The sequence below is a fragment of the Bufo gargarizans genome, chromosome 2, assembly GCF_014858855.1.
Source record: "Bufo gargarizans isolate SCDJY-AF-19 chromosome 2, ASM1485885v1, whole genome shotgun sequence".
NCBI lineage: Eukaryota > Metazoa > Chordata > Amphibia > Anura > Bufonidae > Bufo > Bufo gargarizans.
Genome location: NC_058081.1, coordinates 616,286,468 through 616,308,473, shown reverse-complemented (window position 1 = coordinate 616,308,473; position 22,006 = coordinate 616,286,468). Strand labels below are relative to the sequence as shown.

Sequence of the window (22,006 nt, the reverse complement as noted above, 5' to 3'; positions counted from 1 at the left end):
GCACCCGGCCAGGCTCTTGTCAGGGGTACGAACATACAATACGCAGAGTTGATGTTCTTCGCAAAGAGAAAAGCGACGTTACCTTCAAGTTTCACAGGTCCTCAAAGCAGCAATATACTTTAATGAACCTTTATAACAAATACACTAAGACAACCCTTTTCTGTATGCCCTATTAGGCCATATAAAGCTCGAGGGGGGGGGGGGGGGGGGGGGGGGAGAATAAGGTCCCACATGTGAGCCAGAATGCAGAACAGGTAGCCCAGGCCCCTATTTCATATAATCCTACATTGCAGCATGAAAGGAAAAATGTATGGATGCCACAACTTACTCCGCCAGTAACAGCTCATCAGGTTGGCTTTGTTTTAATAAGGGGCTGTCAGAATGACAGCCCCTTAAACAATAGGTGACAAAATTAATAATCAGATGCGATATGGATCCCAGGGAAGACTGTAAATGAGTTCAGGCCACTATATTGTAACCAACGTTTGGAGTCCATTATAAATACCTGGAAGCCAACAATAAACGCAGCTTCAGTTCTTGGGCACCAAAATGTCACATGTGTGCCACAGCCATAAGCGTATGGGAGGCTGGAATGTGACAGCTGTCATCTGAATGTAGGAAAGTGTGGAATTTGTGAAGTCACTATTAGTGGTGAGAGCTGAAATGATGTCAAAGATCAGACCACACACATGGAGACGCACGTGCGCGACAGCTTCCCTACCTGATGAGGGACTCCAGTATTGCGGGGGAGGGTCCTTTCTGGAATTCTAACTCTTTGTAATGTAGCGCTTTGGCATACGCTCGGCATTTGGATGCCCTTTCTCCAAGGAGGACCACTCCATTGTCGTCTTGTAATGGCAAGGGCCCCTAGGGAAATATGACACAGACATAGGTCACATTATTACTATAAATATAGCCCTAGCCCAAGGACACACAGTAAATGTGGAAATCATCACTAGAAATATAGCGTGGATGTGACAGGACTGAACATTATAAAATATTCTCATTAAGGAAGCAAAATCACGAGGCTTCTATGGAAGTAATGCATGCTGCCTTTACCATACCGAATCCTGACTAGATGGTAGAGGTAGTATTATGGACACTAACCATGGAGTAAGGAGTATGTAGCGTGCCTAATGTACACTCATTGGGAGAGATTCATCTACACTGGTGTAAAGCAGAACTGGCTTAATTGCCCATAGCAACCATCAGATTCCACCTTTTTCAGACCTCCTTTGGGAAATGAAAGGAGGAATCCGATTGGTTGCTATGGGCACTAAGCCAGTTTTCCTTCAGTGTACATTAGGCACACTCCCTACTGCAGGCCGAACAGGCTATGGACTATCTCAGGCCAAAAAAGTTACCATTTCCAACTAGAAACCCTCATGTGTTCACCCGTGGTCAGGAGAAAGGGAGCATGACGACAATAAGGAAGGGAAGGGAATGGCTACATAACTTCAAGCAACGATGAGGTAAACTAACGACAAGTCTGGAAAAATAACTGAAATAAAATGGCCTAAATAGGAGGAAATGCTCAAAAACCCCAAACACTGTGGTGTGTTTATAACTGGGGGAGCAATTCCTCTGCATGTGATCCGTTGCTAATGGCAATCCCCAGCAAAAATGCATACAGTGGAGGATGTCAGCAGCGGACCACATGCACCACAAAAGCATCCTACACTAGATGGGATAATGTGTGGATGCAAATATAAAAATACATAAAATCACTGCGAAAGGTGCCCACAATGATGTGCAGCTGACAACACTGGCTAATCACTCAGGCTGATGTTAAGAACTGACTTTAGCACTGGCATTTAGATTAGGCTGTAAGCCCCACCAGCTACCAGGTGCAACAGAATGCTACCAGCAGCACGCAGTTATTTTTCTTGATATGTTTAGAATGTGCCATTGCGCACTGCTGGTAGCTTTCTGTTGCACCTGGTAGCCGGTGTCACATGGCCCGTTATAGGTGGGGCTTACAGCCTTATCTCTCCCACTACCTGAGTGATCTCACTATGGAGGTATGTGGGAGCTTGGCTGCAAGTTATACCTTAGCACCCCTAAGACAGTGTTCACACACCGTAGGTAATCTAGTGGTATTACCCATGTCACACTGAGATACCTTGACAGTGGTACAAAAGGGCTCCCATGTGTTCATGACAGGGATACATTGGCTAACATCAGCCTGAGGGATTAGCCAGTGTTGTCAGTTGCACATCATTGTGGGCACCTTGCGCAGTGATTTAACTACAAGTCTGCCAACACACAAACTGCTCTCTATGGGTGTCCAAAGCATCAAGCGAGACCATGGAAAGAAACTTCCCACACTGGTCATCCTCTGCAAGCTATGGCACTGCCTATTGAAATGAAAGAATCTGGCAGCAGAAATACAAGATTCAAGCCCAATGGGGTGCAGCAGCCATGTTCCCTTCTACACTGCTGGTTGGCTGTGTATGACCTGTGCCCAAGTTCTTCTGCTCTATACCCAAATCTCCACAGGAGCCAACCTCGGCTCACGTGCTGTGGATTCTATGCAAAATATGTACCCAAAAAATATTACTAGAGGAAGTCCACTGGTCCCTTGGGACACAATATTTTAAACTTACAATAGTCTTCTGAACCATCATAAATTGAAACTAGACTCAAGATCCAACCAATCAACATGGCCATTTTTTTTGTAAAATACCAATATCTAGTTGCTCCTCTTTACAGTACAGTTTGGTACTACATGTCCTGTACTGCCCTCTGTCTGTGACAGGAGGTACTGCTCTTCTGGAAGCCTGGTGAGGGCAGCTCATTACAGCAGCCAGCGTCTATTCCTGACTGGTATATGTTCAGGCAGAGCGAGCACCAACAGAAGATCACACATCTATCGCCACTCATTTGCACTGGCCGGTGCCTACTGAATGTGGGAGGAAGGACTGTTACTGCAGCGATTCCTCCCTTATTCAGCAGCACGATACTGATCACACAGGAAGATGCACTGATGATGATCGGACATCTTTCATCTTGACGAAAGGTGCTGATCAGCCGATGAATGAGTTTTTTTATTTATTGGATGCTTGATTATACGAGTCAATTATAGGGAATGAGTGTCCATATTCCTGATAATTGTCCCAAAATCAGTGTATTACGACTTCTAACTTTCCTTTATCTGTCTTAACTGCTTATTACGCATAAATCCTAATTTTCTCCTATCCTGTGATGACATTTTGGGGCAATCACTGGCTATCCATAGTGTGATGGGATCATTTACAAAACATCACTGGTCGTACCAGAACCAGTTAACATTGTATCTTGAGGAACCTCGGACAATTCCCTGCACGTACATGACAAAGTGAGAGCACTGTGCACAACTACCACTCAGATTGCTGGGAATACTACACTTACTGCATACCTTATCACTGTGCTCCATAAACTCTGCCAGATTCAGGAGTGTCTGTGTGACCTCAGCAATGTCCTGCGACGTCAGGGCCAATTCAATACTGCGGATCAGCTCATCCTGTTGATCTTCATTCAGCTCCGACCAGCAGGAAAGGAAAGCTGCATTAAACAGATCTCTGCATAAAAAAGAAGAAACGTTCAGCCACATACAACTTGCAGGTCTATCAAGTGAACCACCCAGTAGAGAGCTCACCTGGCCAGAGGGTTATACGCTTGTGCCAAAGACCAGCAGGAACGAAGAGCTGGAGAAGAGGAGTCTTTCAATAGCTCCACACTTAGTCGTCTTAGCCACTCCAACCAGTCGTCTTTGGACACTCTACGGGCTGCTCCCCAGGCCTGACAATTTGAGAAAACCCAATAGGCTTTAAGAGCATGCCCTTCTAGGATATTGTCTCGAATGTTCCAGACACTGATTTCCTACATTACCTTCTGTAGATTGGTGGTGCTGACATGCAGCTTCTTCATAGGTCCACTATCCAACGGGCCACTAGAAAAGGTTTCTCCCTAAGTTTCCTTTCACTGTCCGATGCTGATAAATCAGTGGATCCTCTTCTTCATCTGCAAGAGTATAACCCTAGTGGTATAAAAAATAAAGTTAGGCACTCCTGCCCAATCAATGATTGACAGTCTTCCCTGCATTAACCCCCTCCAATCCTGCGCTGCTTATGTATGCCACAGGAGTCTGGTTAACATGAAGGGGTGTATATACACTATTCTGAGATGGGGAGGGTGCAGGAGCCAGGCACAGCAGTCCACTAAAAGACTAAAGTGATGTCTGGTAAAAAATGAAGGAAATGTGCCACTCTCCATAGAGGAAATTTAAACTCTGGTTTGTGCCATTCCTCAGTTATCCTCCATGGAAATGTATGACTCAATTGACAACTGAGCGTTACTATTACCCTTTGTCAATATCTACCCACGTGATACTATTGGCAGGTACTGAACAGCGCCAGACTATGCGTGGTCAGCCCCTAATGAATGATGAAAACAATGCAATAAGCTGTTAATGTGTAGATGACATGTTAACAAGAAGGCCCTCATACACATATGATAAAAGTTAGTCGCAACCCCCACTCTCCCCCAACAGATGTCGTTAGAAGGAAGGATTGAACATGCTGAATTTCAACTCCTGATCCTTCTGTTCTCAGGGAAGATAAGCCACCCTCACTAGTTTACTACCCCATTAGCACATGCATGCTTGGCCAAAACAGAACATGTGTGACTATGGGGGAGCAGGGAGGAAAAGCATTCAGCCGACAGCTACTGAAGGTGTACAGGTAATTTATTAAGAATAAGGGGGTCAACCTGATTGTCTTCTCTGTTTGTGATTTGTACAACAGTGTATTTACATTGCAAACGCTCAATAAAAAAGATCTGATTAAAAAAAAAAAGAATAAGGGGGTCATTTATATACTCCTATATCTGACGGTGGATCCGCAGACGTTAAGAAGAGGTGCTCGAACATCCAGTGCCAGTCTAAAAATGTAAGACCGCTTCCTTGCTGGCTTATATTTAGACAATTTTCTACACCTAAAACAGAATTGCACTGCAATCTATGGCAGAAGTACGCCTAATATATTCATATTTCTGGATAATAACTTAAGAATAACTCTTCTTGTGTCATTACCTTTAAAATCCTGCAGGTCAGAACCTCGTATCTCTGGTGTAAAATCCGGTGCTTTAGCAGTACCTTGTTCACCATTGGTATAAATATCTGGTACTGAGAAGAAAGTCATGAATATACAGTTATTCCACTTATATTAAACAACATGAAAGATTCTAAAGATCCTTTCTTTTATAACCTGCATGTAGCTTATTACCGTACCTTCTTCCCCAGCTGAAAGACTAATGAGGAGAGTGTGTCCATGGCAGTCTGTCTTAGCTCAGGGCTGAAATCTAGTGTACGGACTATTGGGTGAATGATCCGGGAGGCATAATCTGTGAAATCCAGCGATTCTGTCAGTCTATCCACTGTTTCTAGAGCCACCCTGAGGAGGGAAATAAATATTTGATGATGATGATACTAAGACACCAGTTACAGAGTATGACAATGTAGACATGTTGCTGCAGAGGCGGCTGAACATGAACTGTATATGACACCCAGACTACACTAGCAGCAGCATACATGGCTCCCCATGCAGTACACTATACGCTATATTAATAAAGCACCTTCTAAGAATCCATGACCATAGTCTAGATCAACCCTTTAGACCATCACATGTGTGTCTGTGGAAATAGTTAGATGTCACACACTTTTCCAGACAAAGCTAAAACATCTGGGCCTGGCCAGAAGTGCTACCAATAAACTTGAGGCTTGACGGTGGTTCTCTGGGGAACATCTGTTACTACTGGACACACAGCATCAATTCACGACTGGCCGTTTACCGCATAGCTGTCCCTTGTTATTGTCTAGGATAGTCAATTTTAGGGGATAACAAATCAGATACTAGCCATCTTTGACTTGTACACAAAAAAAATAATGCACCAAGAAGGAGATGTTGGAATCAAATGAAACTTTCTATGTATTAATGTAACGATGATCTATGTCAGCAATGACAATATTAGAGCAAAAGGAAAAGTTTATTGGGGAAGCACTGTACAACTTAGTACCCTGTTGGGCCACCTCTAGCCTGGATACAAGACTAGATAAACAGTTGGGCATGGAGGCATACTTGTTCTGTATGGTATCCTGCAGCACATTTGCCCACAGATGTTACCACTGGGCTTGTAGATCCTGCACAATCCCAGCTGGTCCCATGAATGTTTGACTGGCTATAAATCCAGTGACCGGGCAGCCAAGGTAGTGTTGCAATCTGGTGGAAAACTTCCTGGGGAAACCCAGCAATTTGTGTGGGCGAGCATTATCCTGCTTAAAAAAACAAAAAAAAAAAAACGCTAGCTTTGAAGCCCTGCCATGAGAGGCAACACATGTCCGCAGGATGTCCTGTACATATCACTGAGCTGTTAGTGTCCCTTGTATGCGATGGCTCCCCAGATCATCACACCAGCTCCACAGCAAAGCACGGATTGAAGCGCTCACCATGAGGCCTCTATACTGTAACTGTTGTGAGATCCCAAACAGAACCTAGACTAGTTGCTAAAGACTATACGGTTCAAGCCTACAGCAGTCCAGGTTTCACTGTTCATGACAGCACTGCAAGCAAAGGCAACAGTGGCTGGCTGTCAATACCAGGACACATAGTGGGTGCTATAACGCCAAACTTTCTTCCGCTAAGCGCATGAAATTTGTCCGGGCAGAGAAAGGGGCGTGTAATAAAGGTGCCACTTGTGTCTGTTTGGTGGACAAAAACCGTGGGAGCTGCTCACGCTCAGCAGATCGAACAATCCTCTCTACTGGCGGTCTGTTTGGGCCATCCAGAGTATGTTCTGTGTGTGCCCTGAAGTAACCATTGCTCCCAACACCTCAGTTTAGGGCGTAAGTTATAGTAAATCCAGCGGCATGTGCTAAGCCCCATCCCCTTTGTGACATTTTAGAAAAGTGGCGAGAAGCTCAAAAAGTTATTATTGCTAATTATGGCAAAAATATATGTCATATGCCATAACTTGCAACTTATGCCACAATAGTGGAGTAAGCACTCTAGTAAATGCTCCTCCCAGTGGATCAAGCAGGAAGCCGACATGTCCGTCCACTGTGTGGCGGTCGTGCAGGGTTACTGCAGCTCAGCTTCCACTCACTTGAATGGAAGCGAAGTTTCACAGTCTACAGGTTCATGGTCTAATTCCCCCTCTCTCATGTATACAATGTTATTCTACCGTTTATGAAACTAAGTAATCCATCAGCGTGTTTTCAGAGGGTAAAGTACTCAGAGGAAAGCCATACTCAGGATTTGAACATTAAGAGCTGCAAGTCAACTGCCAAGCGACCCCAGAAAGTAAGGGCTCATGCACACAACTGTTCACAGTTTTGGAATCCCGCTATGGATACTGCCCGTGTGTGGGCCAAGTGATCAAGGAGTTCTCAAATCCACCTTAGTAAAATACAAGTAAATAATAATGGCATGTCCCAGGTAAAGTAGCAAGTATCTCCTGTATGCATGCTGCACTATTACATACAGTTGCAAGAAAAAGTATGTGAACCCTTTGGAATGATATGGATTTCTGCACAAATTGGTCATAAAATGTGATCTGATCACAATAGACAATCAGTCTGCTTAAACGAACACAAATAATTTAATTTTACCATGTTTTTATTGAACACACCATGTAAACATTCACAGTGCAGGTGGAAAAAACAAGATTTTTGTATAACTTACCAGTAAAATCTCTTTCTCGCTCTTTCCTTGGGGGACACAGAAGACCTTGGGTATAGCTCATCTCCATAGGAGGCGTGACACTAAGAAAAAACTGTTAAGCCCCTCCTCCACAGCTATACCCTCAGCCTGGAGAGAAAGGCTGCCAGTTGCGTGTCCAAGTAGTGAGAAAAGGCAAAGCCCAAGAAGTGGAACCAACAAGCCAACTACCCAACGGGTAAAACAAACTCGGAAACTCGTGTAGAGAAAAACAAAGAATGGGTGGGTGCTGTGTCCCCCAAGGAAAGAGCGAGAAAGAGATTTTACTGGTAAGTTATACAAAAATCTCGTTTTCTCGCCCAGTTTCCTTGGGGGACACAGAAGACCTTGGGACGTTCAATAGCAGTCCAAGAGGGGAGGGACTACAGCACCAAGGCGAAGCACCCGAAGGCATCAAGAAACCGCCGCCTGCAGACCAGGCAGCCCAAGACAGCATCCGCTGAAGCCCGAGTATGCACCCTGTAGAACTCGGTAAGGTGTGCAAGGAAGACCAGTGACCGCCTTGCACAAATGCATGGCCGAAGCCCAATGCCTCCGGCCCAGGGGACACCGACCGCTCTGGTGAAATGAACAGTGACACCAAAAGCAGAACCCTGGCCTTGGTGCGGTAACCACAGCAATAGCCACTCTGAGAAAGCGGAGGAAAGCCACCCTGGAGGCCGCAACCCTTGCACGGACCTCCTAGAAACACAAGAGACCAAACGTCGACAAGAGCCGGAGATCTCCAAGTAAAAACGCAAGGCCCAAACAACGTCCAAACGGTGAAGTGTCCGTTCCCGGGGGCGGGAAGGGGAGGACGAATGCCTCGCGGAACTGAAAGACAAACACCACCTTCAGAAGGAAGGAAGAGACGGGATGGAGAACAGCCCTGTCCTAGGGAAAGACAGAAGGCTCGGAACAAGGACCGCCACTCAGGCACCAGTCAGAGACCCGATGGCTACGGAAACACAACCGCACAGGACAGAAGGAGTAGAGAGAACTACTGTAACGGCTCCAAAGGAAAGATAGGAGCGCCAAGAACCCAGTATGTAGATCCCAGGGCGGTACCGGAGGGCAGTACAAAAGGAACCCAAGAGCCGCTCCATGGAAGAAGGTCTTGACAGGCCCAGAGGGCCGTGGAACGCTGAAAGAGGAGGGACAGCGCCGACACTTGAAGCAACAGGGTCCCAGTCCCAGGTCCAGGCCGGACTGGAGAAAGACAGAACCATGGAGAAAGAAGGCAGAGAGGGGAAAACGCCCAGCTTCCCACAGAACCCCAGGTAAAAACCCCAAGTCCTACAACAGATCCTGGACGAAACACGGCCAGGAGCGAACACTAACGAGCCCGCTAGAGTCGCCTGGGCAAGCGGGTGAAAACCCAACGAGATAAGGCGCAGACCAGTAACACGGGCAGAACGGAAGACGTTCTACAGTCCCGGGGTGGGAGATCCAAGGGCAATCCTGACCGAATGGTAGTCCTCCCAAGTTACCGAGAAGGTAAGTCCATAGCAGAACCATTGCCGAGAATGGAAAAAAACGCAATCTGCACCCAGCTGGAGGACAGAACGCGGCAGACCCGGTAAATAGGCACACAGCTAGTACAGCCAGTGTGAACAAGGGAGACAGTACGAGGCCAAAAGGAACACCGGAACCATCCACATGAACAACCATGCTCTCCCCAGAGGGGAGGGCAGTGAAGGAACAGCCTCTGAAGCGTGGCCGGAACAGAAGCCACATCGGAGTGATCTGTACCGAGCGGGAGCCAAACAGAGCCGGCGAGAAAAGGCAGTCGAGACAGAGGCCGGCATAACACCCTCCAACCGAAAGGAGGGGTGGGCAACAGGGAAGCCATAGGACAGCTCAAGAGCAGAACCCCGCTACACCGAGACGCCCGGTTCACCGCCTCGCAGAAGGCGAATACCCTGAAGAACCCAAGATGGAGGTCCTCCGGACCTGGGTACGCGAGCACCCAAGAGAAGTTGGGTGACCTTCCCGAGAAGAGCGGCCCGAACCTGGTAACAGATCAGACTGAAGCGCAGAGGGCGCCAACCGGAAGGACTCATACCACACCGCATCTGAAGAGGAGGAAATGGTAGTAGGCGAGGGAACCGTAGTCCCGCCAGAGAAAACCGCAGAATTCGAGGGACGCTGCAGACAGCACTCTCGACCATGTGACCACTAACGCAGGGAAACAATGCCGCGGGAGGACGAATGGGTACGTATCTAGGGACCACGAACACACCCCGGGCGGAAGGGCCAACGAAAGGAATGAGTACCACCCAGCTCGGTGCAGTAGCGAACAAGTAGAGCTCGTCTACTTATATAAGGTATATACCTTTGAACACATTGGGCATTCATTTGCTGTTTGTTGAACACCACCTTAGGCTCACACAGATAGACAGAACGAGCTCTTTAGAGAAATAGCGCAAGGCTTGCTGCAAGCATCGTATCTCAAGAGAAAAAAAAAAAAAAAAAAAAAAAAAAAAAAAAAAAAAGGTATGTCGCAGGAGAAAGGGAGGCATACGTACGAGTAGCCCGTAAGCAGTGAGAAGGCCAACCCACCCATGGGAGGAGAAGGCATACCCGGCCCAAACAACGGACAGAGCGCACAAGAAAGTCCGCTCACTGCAAAAAATAGTCACTCAGCGAAGGATCAGCCAGAGTCCAACCGTACAAACGGAAGTGCAAAGTGCAACCTGAAAGGCAGTCATGCACAAGACCAGCACGGCATGCAATGGAACGCAAGCAGTCCGCCCAGAAAAGGGGGGAAATGTACCTGGCCAACACTGCAGTTGGCAAGAGTGCAGAAGCCCGCCCCAAAAAAGGGGGGGGGGGAATACCAAGGCCAGTACCTACTTCGGAAAAGTAGGACATACCATATTCCGCCCAGAAGGGGGCCATGCCCATGGCCGCACATGTCCAGCAGAACGCAGGAAGGTACACTTAGGGAAAGGGGGCATGCACAGGGTTATTCTATCATTAAGTGATTGTGCAAAAATCCACCCAACACCGAATTTCGTGAGAGTGCACCACTCCGCCAATGAAGGGGGACGTGTACCAGTCCAGCACCGCATAAACACGGACAGCCGTGGATCGCGTGAGCGTGCAAAATGCCGCCCATGGAATAAGGGGTGGCCATGCACAAGACCAGCACAGATTCCAATGGGAGTGCAAGCATTCCACCCAAGTTAGAGGGCATGCTCATGACCGGCGACGCACCCAGCGAGTGCAGTATTCCGCCCAGAAATGGGGGTCATGCACATGGCCAGCAACACATCCAGTGAGAGTGCGAGCACCCCGCCATGGATGGGGCCATGCACATGGCCAGCAACGCACTGGCGAGAGAACAAACACAGTCAGTGAGAGTGTACGTATGTCGCCTGAGGAAAGGAGACATGTCCAAGGCCAGCAGCGAATCCAGTGAGAGTGCGGCACACCGCCCACGGAAGGGGGGGGGGGGGGTCATGCATATGGCCGGCAACGGATCCAGTGAGGTTCAGTGTTCCGCCTATGGAAGGGGAACGTGCACATGGCCGGCACCGTATCCGTGGAGAGTGCAGTATTCCGCCTATGAAGGGGTTCATGCACATGGCCGGCAACGAATCCAGTGAGTCCAACGTCCCGCCTGTGGAAGGGGGTCGTGCACATGGCCAGCACCGCATCCGGTGAGAGTGCAGCAGTCCGCCTAGAAAAGGGGGTCATGCACAAGGCCAGGCCGCAGCCAGAGAGTGCAGTATTCCGCCTAGGAAGGAGGGCCATGCACCTGCAGCCACCAGAACTGGGTGACGAATTCTGGCCAGAAAAAATCTTTGCATGCACTTGGCCAGCGCCGTATCCCGGGAGAGGGCAAGAAAACGCCTGGGAGGGGGAACATGCCCTGGCCAGCGCCGCAGCCGGGGAGCGCGACATACCGCCAAAGAGAGGGGGGCATGCCTACAGACAGCATACCGAATGATGAGGCTGCCGCGTCCTGCGCAGCCCACAAGTCCAGTTATTTAAAACAAAATTATAATTTTTTTTAAAATTATTATTATTATTTATTTTTTATTTATTTTTTTATTAATATTACAGCCTCCCTGAGGCAGAAAGGGGGGCCACCATACAGGGGCACAGGCCCATCAGGAGTCGGCCAGTACCCAAAGGGTTAACAGGCATCTGGCCCCACAGAGGCCTGAATTTGCGGCCTAGTAGGCCGTGGCCTAAATTTTAGCGGCGCCCGGCTGACCGGGGCCGCAAGCATTTAAAGTACCGGCCGGGCCTAAGCCAGCCGCGGGTGCCCACATACCGGCCGCGGGAGCCCCCATACCGGTCGCAGGTGCCCACCCCGAGCGCCGGAATTGCGGCCAGCAGGCCGCGAAGCCTGAACAAACTATGCAGCGCCCGGCCGGCCGGAATGCACCGATGGCCGGCCGGGGCCTGTTGGAGCACAGCTCTAGCCAATGCCGGCCGCGGGTGCCCACCCCGCGGCCAGAAGAATCAGGGACCCGAGAGGAGCGTGAGGTGCGGCCCAGCAGGCCGCGATGCCTGGGCCAAAATTTGCGGCATCCGGCCGACCGGACCGATGGTCGGCCGGGCCTAGTTGGAGCATAGCTTGCACATGTAACGCCGGCCGCGGGAGCCCACCCCGCGGCCAGGAAGAGTCAGGGGCCCGGGAAGGAGCACCGGATGGTGCGGCCCAGCGGGCCGCGAAGCGTGGACTAAATTTTTGCGGCGCCCTGAGCAGCGCACCGGCAAGCGCCCCCTCTTTGCGCGGACCTCCATCCTGCAGCCAGCTTATGATCTATGGAGGGGAGGAGAGGGAATGGGTGAGTGCTGTAGCAGATTGCCGCCTTGCGACACCCCAGGGACCAGCCTAGGTCCAGCAGGGCCACCCAATAGCCACTCTGCTTGGATAGGCTACCAGTATGGGCGTCAGTCACGCAGGAGACCGGGGTGGGGGGAGGGGGTCGTAGGGCTTGAGAAGCCACTCTCACCATAGCCGTCTTCACCCTCGGTCCGTTCCAGCAGGGTCGCCCCTTCAGCTACTGGCACCGTAGTGGCAGGACGCTGGAAGAGGGGCTTGGCGTGCGGGCGACCCTTGCGCTGGCGGGATGCAGGGGAGCTGGGCTGCCCTGGTCCACCTTGCCTTCTGTGGGGGAGGCAGCAGTGCGGATGACCGGCACTGGCGCAGCTCGACCCCGGGAGAAACAGAGAGGTCTAGTGCGACTCTGTTGTCCCTGATTGTCTGGAACAAAAAGAAAAGAAAAAAAAGGTAAAAATCAAAATTTAAACAAGGAGAAAACAGCCCTGCAGAGCAGGGAGTGTCTTGCCTCCTTGGACACTAAGCAAAAACTGGCAGCCTTTCTCTCCAGGCTGAGGGTATAGCTGTGGAGGAGGGGCTTAACAGTTCTCACTTAGTGTCACGCCTCCTATGGAGATGAGCTATACCCAAGGTCTTCTGTGTCCCCCAAGGAAACTGGGCGAGAAAGTATGAACCCTTGGATTTAATAACTGGTTGAACCTCCTTTGGCAGCAATAACTTCAACCAAACGTTTCCTGTAGTTGCAGATCAGATGTGCACAACGGTCTGGTGTAATTCTTGACCATTCCTCCTTACAGAACCGTTTCAGTTCAGCAATATTCTTGGGATGTCTGGTGTGAATCGATTTCTTGAGGTCATGCCACAGCATCTCAATCAGGTTGAGGTCAGGACTCTGACTGGGCCACTCCAGAAGGCGTATTCTCTTCTATGCTTTGGGTCGTTGTCCTGTTGAAACACTCATCTTTTGTTGAGCTTTAGCTGGTGGACAGATGGCCTTAAGTTCTCCTGCAAAATGTCTTGATAAACTGACATTCATTTTTCCTTCGGTGATAGCAATTCGGCCAGGCCCTAAAGCAGCAAAGCAGCCCCAAACCATGATGCCCCCACCACCATACTTCACAGTTGGGATGAGGTTTTGATGTTGGTGTGCTGTGCCTCTTTCTCCACACACAGTGTTGTGTGTTTGTTCCAAACAACTCAACTTTGGTTTGATCTGTCCACAGAGTATTTTGCCAGTACTGCTGTGGAACATCCAGGTGCTCTTGTGCAAACTGTAAACGTGCAGCAATGTTTGTTTTTTAGTTTTTTTTGGACAGCAGTGGCTTCCTCTGTGGTATCCTCCCATGAAATCCATTCTGGTTTAGTGTTTTACGTATCGTAGATTCGCTAACAGGGATGTTAGCATATGCCAGAGACTTTTGTAAGTCTTTAGCTGACACTCTAGGATTCTTCTTCACCTCATTGAGCAGTCTGCGCTGTGCTCTTGCAGTCATCTTTACAGGACGGCCAGTCCAAGGGAGAGTAGCAGCAGTGCTGAACTTTCTCCATTTATAGAGAATTTGTCTTACCGTGGCCTAATTAACAGCAAGGCTTTTAGAGATACTTTATAACCCTTTCCAGCTTTATGCAAGTCAATAATTCTTAATCGTAGGTCTTCCGAGAGCTCTTTTGTGCAAGGCATCATACACATCAGGCAATGCTTCTTGTGAAAAGCAAACCAAGAAAGTGTGTGTTTTTTATAGGGCAGGGCAGCTGTAACCAACACCTCCAATCGCATCTCATTGATTGGACTCCAGTTGGCTGACGCCTCACTCCAATTAGCTCTTGAAGATGTCATTAGTCTAGGGGTTCACATAACATTCACAGTGCAGTTGTAAAAAGTGTTCAATAAAAACATGGTAACATTTAATTCTTTGTGTTTTATTAGTTTAAGCAGACTGATTGCCTATTGTTGTGACAACTCCACTGGGTTTGACCAATTTGTGGTATGACCAATTTGTGCAGAAATCTATATCATTCCAAAGGGTTCACATACTTTTTCTTGCAACTGTATGTAGAAAATACACCAAACATGCCACAACCCTTTAACCTGTCACTGGGATTTTGTGTATAGAGCTGAGGACATGGGTTGCTAGATGGCCGCTAGCACATCTGCAATATCCAGTCCCCATAGCTCTGCGTGCTTTTATTGTGAAAGAAAAAAAAAAAACTAACAAAAAAATAAATAAATAAATAATAATGATTTGATACATATATGCAAATTAACCCGAGATGTGACCTGTATGTGAGAGGAGTCAGGGACAGGACTCATCTCAGGTTAATTTGCATACGTATCAAATCGTTTTTTTACACAATAAAAGCACACATAGCTATGGGGACTGGGTATTGCGGATGTGCTAGCGGCCATCTAGCAACCCATGTCCTCAGCTCTATACACAAAATCCCGGTGACCGGTTCCCTTTAACTTTCAATCGCTGGCCTAGTAAGAAGCAATATGTATCCGACATGTAATGATAGAAAACTTACTTCCGAGCTTGTAAAGGAGAATCCGGGGCATCAAACAGCTTTACAATAGGTGGTAACAGGAGATGAAGGTAATCGTCTAGATTTGCCCCAAACATCTGTATTGCATTAAGAAGCTGAAAAAACAGTAAAAAGAAAGAAACAAATCATTAAAATAAACAAATATTTTTTCGAAAATGAATGTTTTTAATAAGTTGCCCAGCGTGAAAACAGTATTGAGAAGTCCAACCACTGCTGGGACCTAGTTTTGAATGTTCTGAGAAAACCTCTTTAACAGGTAAATTAATACACCTCTTACCTTAATAGTCACAGAGCGTCCAGCACTACTGTCGTGCATAAAAACTCGCAGCATATGAGGGATGAGTTGAGGCAGATAAAGCTTGAACTCTCCTCCTAGTGCTAGTACAATCTGTTCGATGAGCAGAATAATGGTGCTCTGAATAGGATTATTCATGGTCCAGTAATCCTGCAAGAAGAAAATGAGAGACCAATGACCATACAACTTTCTCTTATAGTAGAGGCTACCCTTGGAGACATGTTATTGTAGAATACTGTATGAACTGATATTCCTTAAAGGGGTTCTCATGAGATTTATGAAAGAAAAAAATAAAAGAAAAGAAAAAAGAAAATCAGACAGCTAGAACCAACCATGTACTGCACATGGGTCCAGAGTTTCCTATTCATTGCTCAAACTGCTCTTCTAGATTTATATCAAGCTGACATCTCAGGGGCATGTCCTTTCTCTCACAACTTCTAACAGTAGATATGGCTGGTGACAGTTGAGGGATGGAACTGAGCAAGTGTGAAGACACAACTGACATGGACAAAGAAAAAAAGGAAAACAAACAGCAGGTGGCGCTGTAGAGATAAATGTGTGGCTCACTTTAACCACCTCCCGACCGCCTAACGCGCCGATGCGTCCGGGAGGTGGTTGATTTGTTCCTCCTGGACGCATCGGCGCGTCATCTCGCGATACCCGAGATTTCCTGTGAACGCGCGCACGCAGGCGCGCGCTCACAGGAACAGAAGGTAAGCGAGTGGATCTCCAGCCTGCCAGCGGCGATCGTTCGCTGGCAGGCTGGAGAAGTGATTTTTTTTAACCCCTAAAAAGGTATATTAGACGCTGTTTTGATAACAGCGTCTAATATACCTACTACCTGGTCCTCTGGTGGTCCCTTTTGTTAGGGTCGACCACCAGAGGACACAGGTAGGTCAGTAAAGTCGCACCAAACACTACACTAAACCCCCCCCCCCCCCGTCACTTATTAACCCCTTATAAACCATTGATCCACCCCCCCTGTCATTGATCCACCCCCCCTGTCATTGATCCACCCCCCCTGTCATTGATCCACCCCCCCTGTCATTGATCCACCCCCCCTGTCATTGATCCACCCCCCCTGTCATTGATCCACCCCCCCTGTCATTGATCCACCCCCCCTGTCATTGATCCACCCCCCCTGTCATTGATCCACCCCCCCTGTCATTGATCAACCCCCCCTGTCATTGATCAACCCCCCTGTCAGGCTCCGTTCAGACGTCTGTATGATTTTTACGGATCCACAGATACATGGATCGGATCCGCAAAACACATACGGACGTCTGAATGGAGCCTTACAGGGGGGTGATCAATGACAGGCGGGTGATCACCCATATAGATTCTCTGATCACCCCCTGTCATTGATCACCCCCCTGTCATTGATCACCCCCCTGCAAGGCTCCATTCAGACGTCCGTATGATTTTTACGGATCCATGGATACATTGATCGGATCCGCAAAACACATGCGGACGTCTGAATGGAGCCTTACAGGGGGGTGATCACCCATATACACTCCCTGATCACCCCCTGTCATTGATCACCCCCCTTTAAGGCTCCATTCAGACGTCCGCATGTGTTTTGCGGATCCGATCCATGTATCCATGGATCCGTAAAAATCATACGGACGTCTGAATGGAGCCTTACCAGGGGGGTGATCAATGATGGAGGTGATCAGGGAGTCTATATGGGTGATCACCCCCCTGTCATTGATCACACCCCCCCCCCCCTGTAAGGCTCCATTCAGACATTTTTTTGGCTCAAGTTAGCGGAAATATATATATTTTTTGTTAGTTTTTTCTTACAAAGTCTCATATTCCACTAACTTGTGTCAAAAAATAAAATCTCACATGAACTCACCATACCGTACGGAATCCAAATGCGTAAACATTTTTAGACATTTATATTCCAGACTTCTTCTCACGCTTTAGGGCCCCTAAAAAGCCAGGGCAGTATAAATACCCCACATGTGACCCCATTTTGGAAAGAAGACACCCCAAGGTATTCGCTGAGGGGCATATTGAGTCCATGAAAGATTTAAATTTTTGTCCTAAGTTAGCGGAAAGTGAGACTTTGTGAGAAAAAAAAAAAAAAAAAAAAAATAATCTATTTCCGCTAACTTATGCAAAAAAATAAAAATTCTATGAACTCGCCAGGCCCCTCATTGAATACCTTGGGGTGTCTTCTTTCCAAAATGGGGTCACATGTGGGGTATTTATACTGCCCTGGCTTTTTAGGGGCCCTAAAGCGTGAGAAGAAGTCTGGGATCCAAATGTCTAAAAATGCCCTCCTAAAAGGAATTTGGGCACCTTTGCGCATCTAGGCTGCAAAAAAAGTGTCACACATCTGGTATCGCCGTACTCAGGAGAAGTTGGGGAATGTGTTTTGGGGTGTCATTTTACATATACCCATGCTGGGTGAGAAAAATATCTTGGTCAAATGCCAACTTTGTATAAAAAAAAAAAAAAAAAAAAAGGGGAAAAGTTGTCTTTTGCCAAGATATTTCTCTCACCCAGCATGGGTATATGTAAAATGACACCCCAAAACACATTCCCCAACTTCTCCTGAGTACGGCGATACCAGATGTGTGACACTTTTTTGATGCCAAGGTGGGCAAAGGGGCACATATTCCAAAGTGCACCTTTCGGATTTCGCAGGCCATTTTTTACAGATTTTGATTGCAAAGTACTTCTCACACATTAGGGCCCCTAAATTGCCAGGGCAGTATAACTACGCCACAAGTGACCCCATTTTGGAAAGACACCCCAAGGTATTCTGTGAGGGGCATGGTGAGTTCCTAGAATTTTTTTTTTTTTTGTCGCAAGTTAGTGGAATATGAGACTTTGTAAGGAAAAAAGGAAAAAAAAAAAAAAAGAAAAATCATCATTTTCCGCTAACTTGTGACAAAAAATAAAAAAAGTTCTATGAACTCACTATGCCCATCAGCGAATACCTTAGGGTGTCTACTTTCTGAAATGGGGTCATTTGTGGGGTTTTTCTACTGTTTGGACATTGTAGAACCTCAGGAATCATGACAGGTGCTCAGAAAATCAGAGCTGTTTCAAAAAGCGGAAATTCACATTTTTGTACCATAGTTTGTAAACGCTATAACTTTTACCCAAACCATTTTTTTTTTGCCCAAACATTTTTTTTTTATCAAAGACATGTAGAACAATAAATTTGGCGAAAAATTTATATATGGATGTTGTTTTTTTTGCAAAATTTTACAGCTGAAAGTGAAAAATGTCATTTTTTTGCAAAAAAATCGTTACATTTTGATTAATAACAAAAAAAGTTAAAATGTCAGCAGCAATAAAATGCCACCAAATGAAAGCTCTATTAGTGAGAAGAAAAGGAGGTAAAATTCATTTGGGTGGTAAGTTGCATGACCGAGCGATAAACGGTCAAAGGAGTGTAGTGCCGAAGTGTAAAAAGTGCTCTGGTCATGAAGGGGGTTTCAGCTAGCGGGGCTGAAGTGGTTAAAGTGACATCTGTCATCTTACAAAGTGGGGGCATATCGCTAGGATACACCATCACTTTATGATCAGTCCGGATAAAACCTCTTGAACAGCCCTGTGGCCACAGCGCTAAAGCAGCATCAAATCCCAGCCATACAAAAAGGAGATTTTTGTATAACTTACCAGTAAAATCTCTCTCGCTCTTCATTGGGGGACACAGGAACCGTGGGTATAGCCATGTCATCTAGGAGGCGTTGACACTAGTAAAAGCTGTTAGCTCCTCCCCTGGAAGCTATACCCCCTCAAGCCTGGAGAGAGAGCTTCAGTTTGTGAACACGCAGTAGGAGAAGCAAGCGAATCAAGAAAAAAAAAAAACATGGAACACCAACCATGCCGAAGGACCCAACAGAGTTTAAACCAGCAAACTGCCACAACTGTGACCGAACAACAATACTGGGTGGGTGCTGTGTCCCCCAATGAAGAGAGAGAAAGATTTTACTGGTAAGTTATACAAAAATCTCCTTTTCTCACCCATATTCATTGGGGGACACAGGAACCGTGGGACGTCCGAAGGCAGTCCACGGGGAGGGAAAAACCTCAGACCCATGGAAGCAAGCGTCCCTGCTGGCATCTAAGAAAACTGCCGCCTGTAAGATCACGCAGCCCAGGGCAGCATCCGCCGATGCATAAGTATGCACCTGGTAATTTTTTAATGTGTGTAAGGGGGATCAGTAGCCGCCTTACACAACTGTGCAGCTGAAGCGCGATTCCTCCGAGCCCAAGAAGCGCCCACCGGAACGCTGCTCCGGGTGCGTATGGTTCAGCACTTGCACACCGAAACTATCATGCAATTGCCTCCTTGGAGGCCACCCACCCCTTTAGAGGACCCTCCGGAATGACAAAAAGGGAGCCGGACGGCGGAAGGAACCGGAGGCTGCCAAATAGAGCTCTGACAACGTCCAAATGGTGTAACTCTTTTCCCTTAGGGTGTGAAAGAGATGGGCACAGTGAGGGAAGGACAAGTTTCTTGTTAAAATGGAAGTCAGAGACCACCTTTGGAAGAAAGGAAGGGACAGGCCGGTGAACCACCTTGTCACTATGAATAACCAGGAAGGGTTCTCCGCAGAGAGCGCTGCCAACTCAGACACAGTCTAATGGAAGTGACAGCAACCAGAAAAAAAACTACCTTCCAGGACAGGAGTAGGAGAGAATCTCCCGCCAGGGCTCCAGGAAAAAACCTGGAGCGTTGAGAGGACTAAATCCAGGTCCCAAGACTGTTAGGCTCCATTTACACGTCCGCAATGTGTTTTGTGGATACACAGCCACGGATCCGCAAAACACGGAAAGCGGCAATGTGCGTTCCGCATTTTGCGGACCGCACATTGCCGGCACTAATAGAATATGCCTGTTCTTGTCCGCAATTGCGAACAAGAATAGGACATATTCTATTTTTTTGCAGAAACGGAAGCACGGATGCGGAAGTGCGGATCCGCAAATGTGGATGCGGACAGCACATTCCGGCCCCATTGAAAATGAATGGGTCTGCACACGTTCCGCAAAATTGCGGAACGGATGCGGATCCATTTTGCGGACGTCTGAATGGACCCTAAAAGGAAGACAGTACGGATGAACCGTATGTGACACTCAGTGAAGAAAAGGTCCTTACCGGCCTGGGGGGGCAGAGGGCGCTGGAAAGAATAGTAGCGCCGACACCTGACCCTTCAAGAACTAAGGCCAGACCAAGGCCCAACCCTGATTGTAGAAGGGACAGGATCAAGGGGAAGAGAAAAAAAAAAAAAACGAAGTGGCGGACATTTCAGCTTCCACACAAACCCAGGAAGAACCTCCAGGTCCTGAATAGATCCTGGACGATGCAGTCTTGCGGATGACATCCGCTGGCGAACGAGGAGACCTGAAATACCAATGGAAGAACGGACTCTGCAAAAGGCGGCCATTTCTGAGCGGCAGTGACCAGGAACGTCTCCTAGAAGGAGAACGAGGTCGGCATACCACGTGTGACGGCCAATCCCCAGGGTGACTAGGATAGTCGAATACCCTCCTTCCTGATCTTCCGCAGAGCTCTGGGCAGGAGAGGAGGGCCCCTGCCAAAGGGGAATCAGGGCGCCCACGCCGCAAGCTTCTGGACCTCTGGCTCAGGAGAGAAAGGTGGGAAGCTTCCGAGTCAGACTTGAGGCCAACCAGTCCATGTCTGGGCGACCAACGCAGACAGATCGCCTCGAACACCTTCCGCAGTCCCGTAATGCAGAAGGGAGAGGCCCGTAGCCATTCTGTCTGAGAAGAAGAAGAAACAGAAGGGTGTTCCGGTCCAGGAATGGAACGTCTATCAGCGTGGCAAGACGTGACAGCAAATCTGCTCCATCTGGTGTGGGGAGTCTCGTAGCCTACCCCCGGAACAGGCGGTGGAAAGTATGACCACCAGAGGGCCGACATGACCTAGACATTAGTCATGTCTTAAGGAAAGTAATGCAGAAACAAGTAGCACACCCAGGACCAGTGGGAAGGATTCACCTGTAGAAGGAAAAATGGAGTGCGCCACAACCCACCAGCCAGGGCCAGAACTCTGAAATAGAAGGCCACAAAGGAACACTCCGTGCAAATGCCGATGCAACAGGCGTTGCCAAAACTCTGCCAGAGAAGGAAGTTAAGCAAGGGGAGCCACAACTGTATCGCGAGCGGAATCCACCACCTGACGAAGGATCTGAGCAATAAGAACCATAGCATGCAGTGGTAACGCAAATATTGCTCCCCCAGAAGTAGCCAGCGTCTGCCAGTCGGTGCAAAACTGAAGGGGGGGGGGGGGGGGGCTATCCCGTAGAAGTCATGGCACTACACTGCTCCAGTTAAGTAGAGTTAGCCTTAAACACTTTTACCTCAGAAGGGCTCTGAACAGGAGCAACAGCAATGCTAGCGTAAGGGTAGAACCCCCAGCTGAGGGGGACTACAGAGTCAGTGAACCCTCAACTTGACACATAAATGTTGCTAGGCAACCCCTCTGAGAAGACAAAGGATGTCACAACCATGCACCAAAACAGCACCGAAAGATAAGGAGCCCATGTGGAAACAGCTACTGTATCGCCCGGCAGCACCCATACACCACAGATGCAGAGCACCAGCACCCGCGGGTATCGGCTGTTGCCACACCCCACTGTGAAAGAA

The 22,006-nt window shown here is 48.1% G+C and overlaps 1 protein-coding gene across 1 annotated transcript in view; it reads right to left on the bottom strand.

The window, feature by feature from the left end:
• The window catches only part of MTOR (mechanistic target of rapamycin kinase), a 163,661-nt gene that overhangs the window by 80,657 nt on the left and 60,998 nt on the right, over nucleotides 1-22,006 (bottom strand). Inside the window, 9 exon segments of the mRNA XM_044282096.1 lie at nucleotides 722-867; nucleotides 3,398-3,560; nucleotides 3,638-3,780; nucleotides 3,871-3,948; nucleotides 3,950-4,018; nucleotides 5,072-5,164; nucleotides 5,270-5,432; nucleotides 15,061-15,173; nucleotides 15,356-15,523. Of these exon segments, the coding sequence (XP_044138031.1) occupies nucleotides 722-867; nucleotides 3,398-3,560; nucleotides 3,638-3,780; nucleotides 3,871-3,948; nucleotides 3,950-4,018; nucleotides 5,072-5,164; nucleotides 5,270-5,432; nucleotides 15,061-15,173; nucleotides 15,356-15,523 (1,136 nt within the window).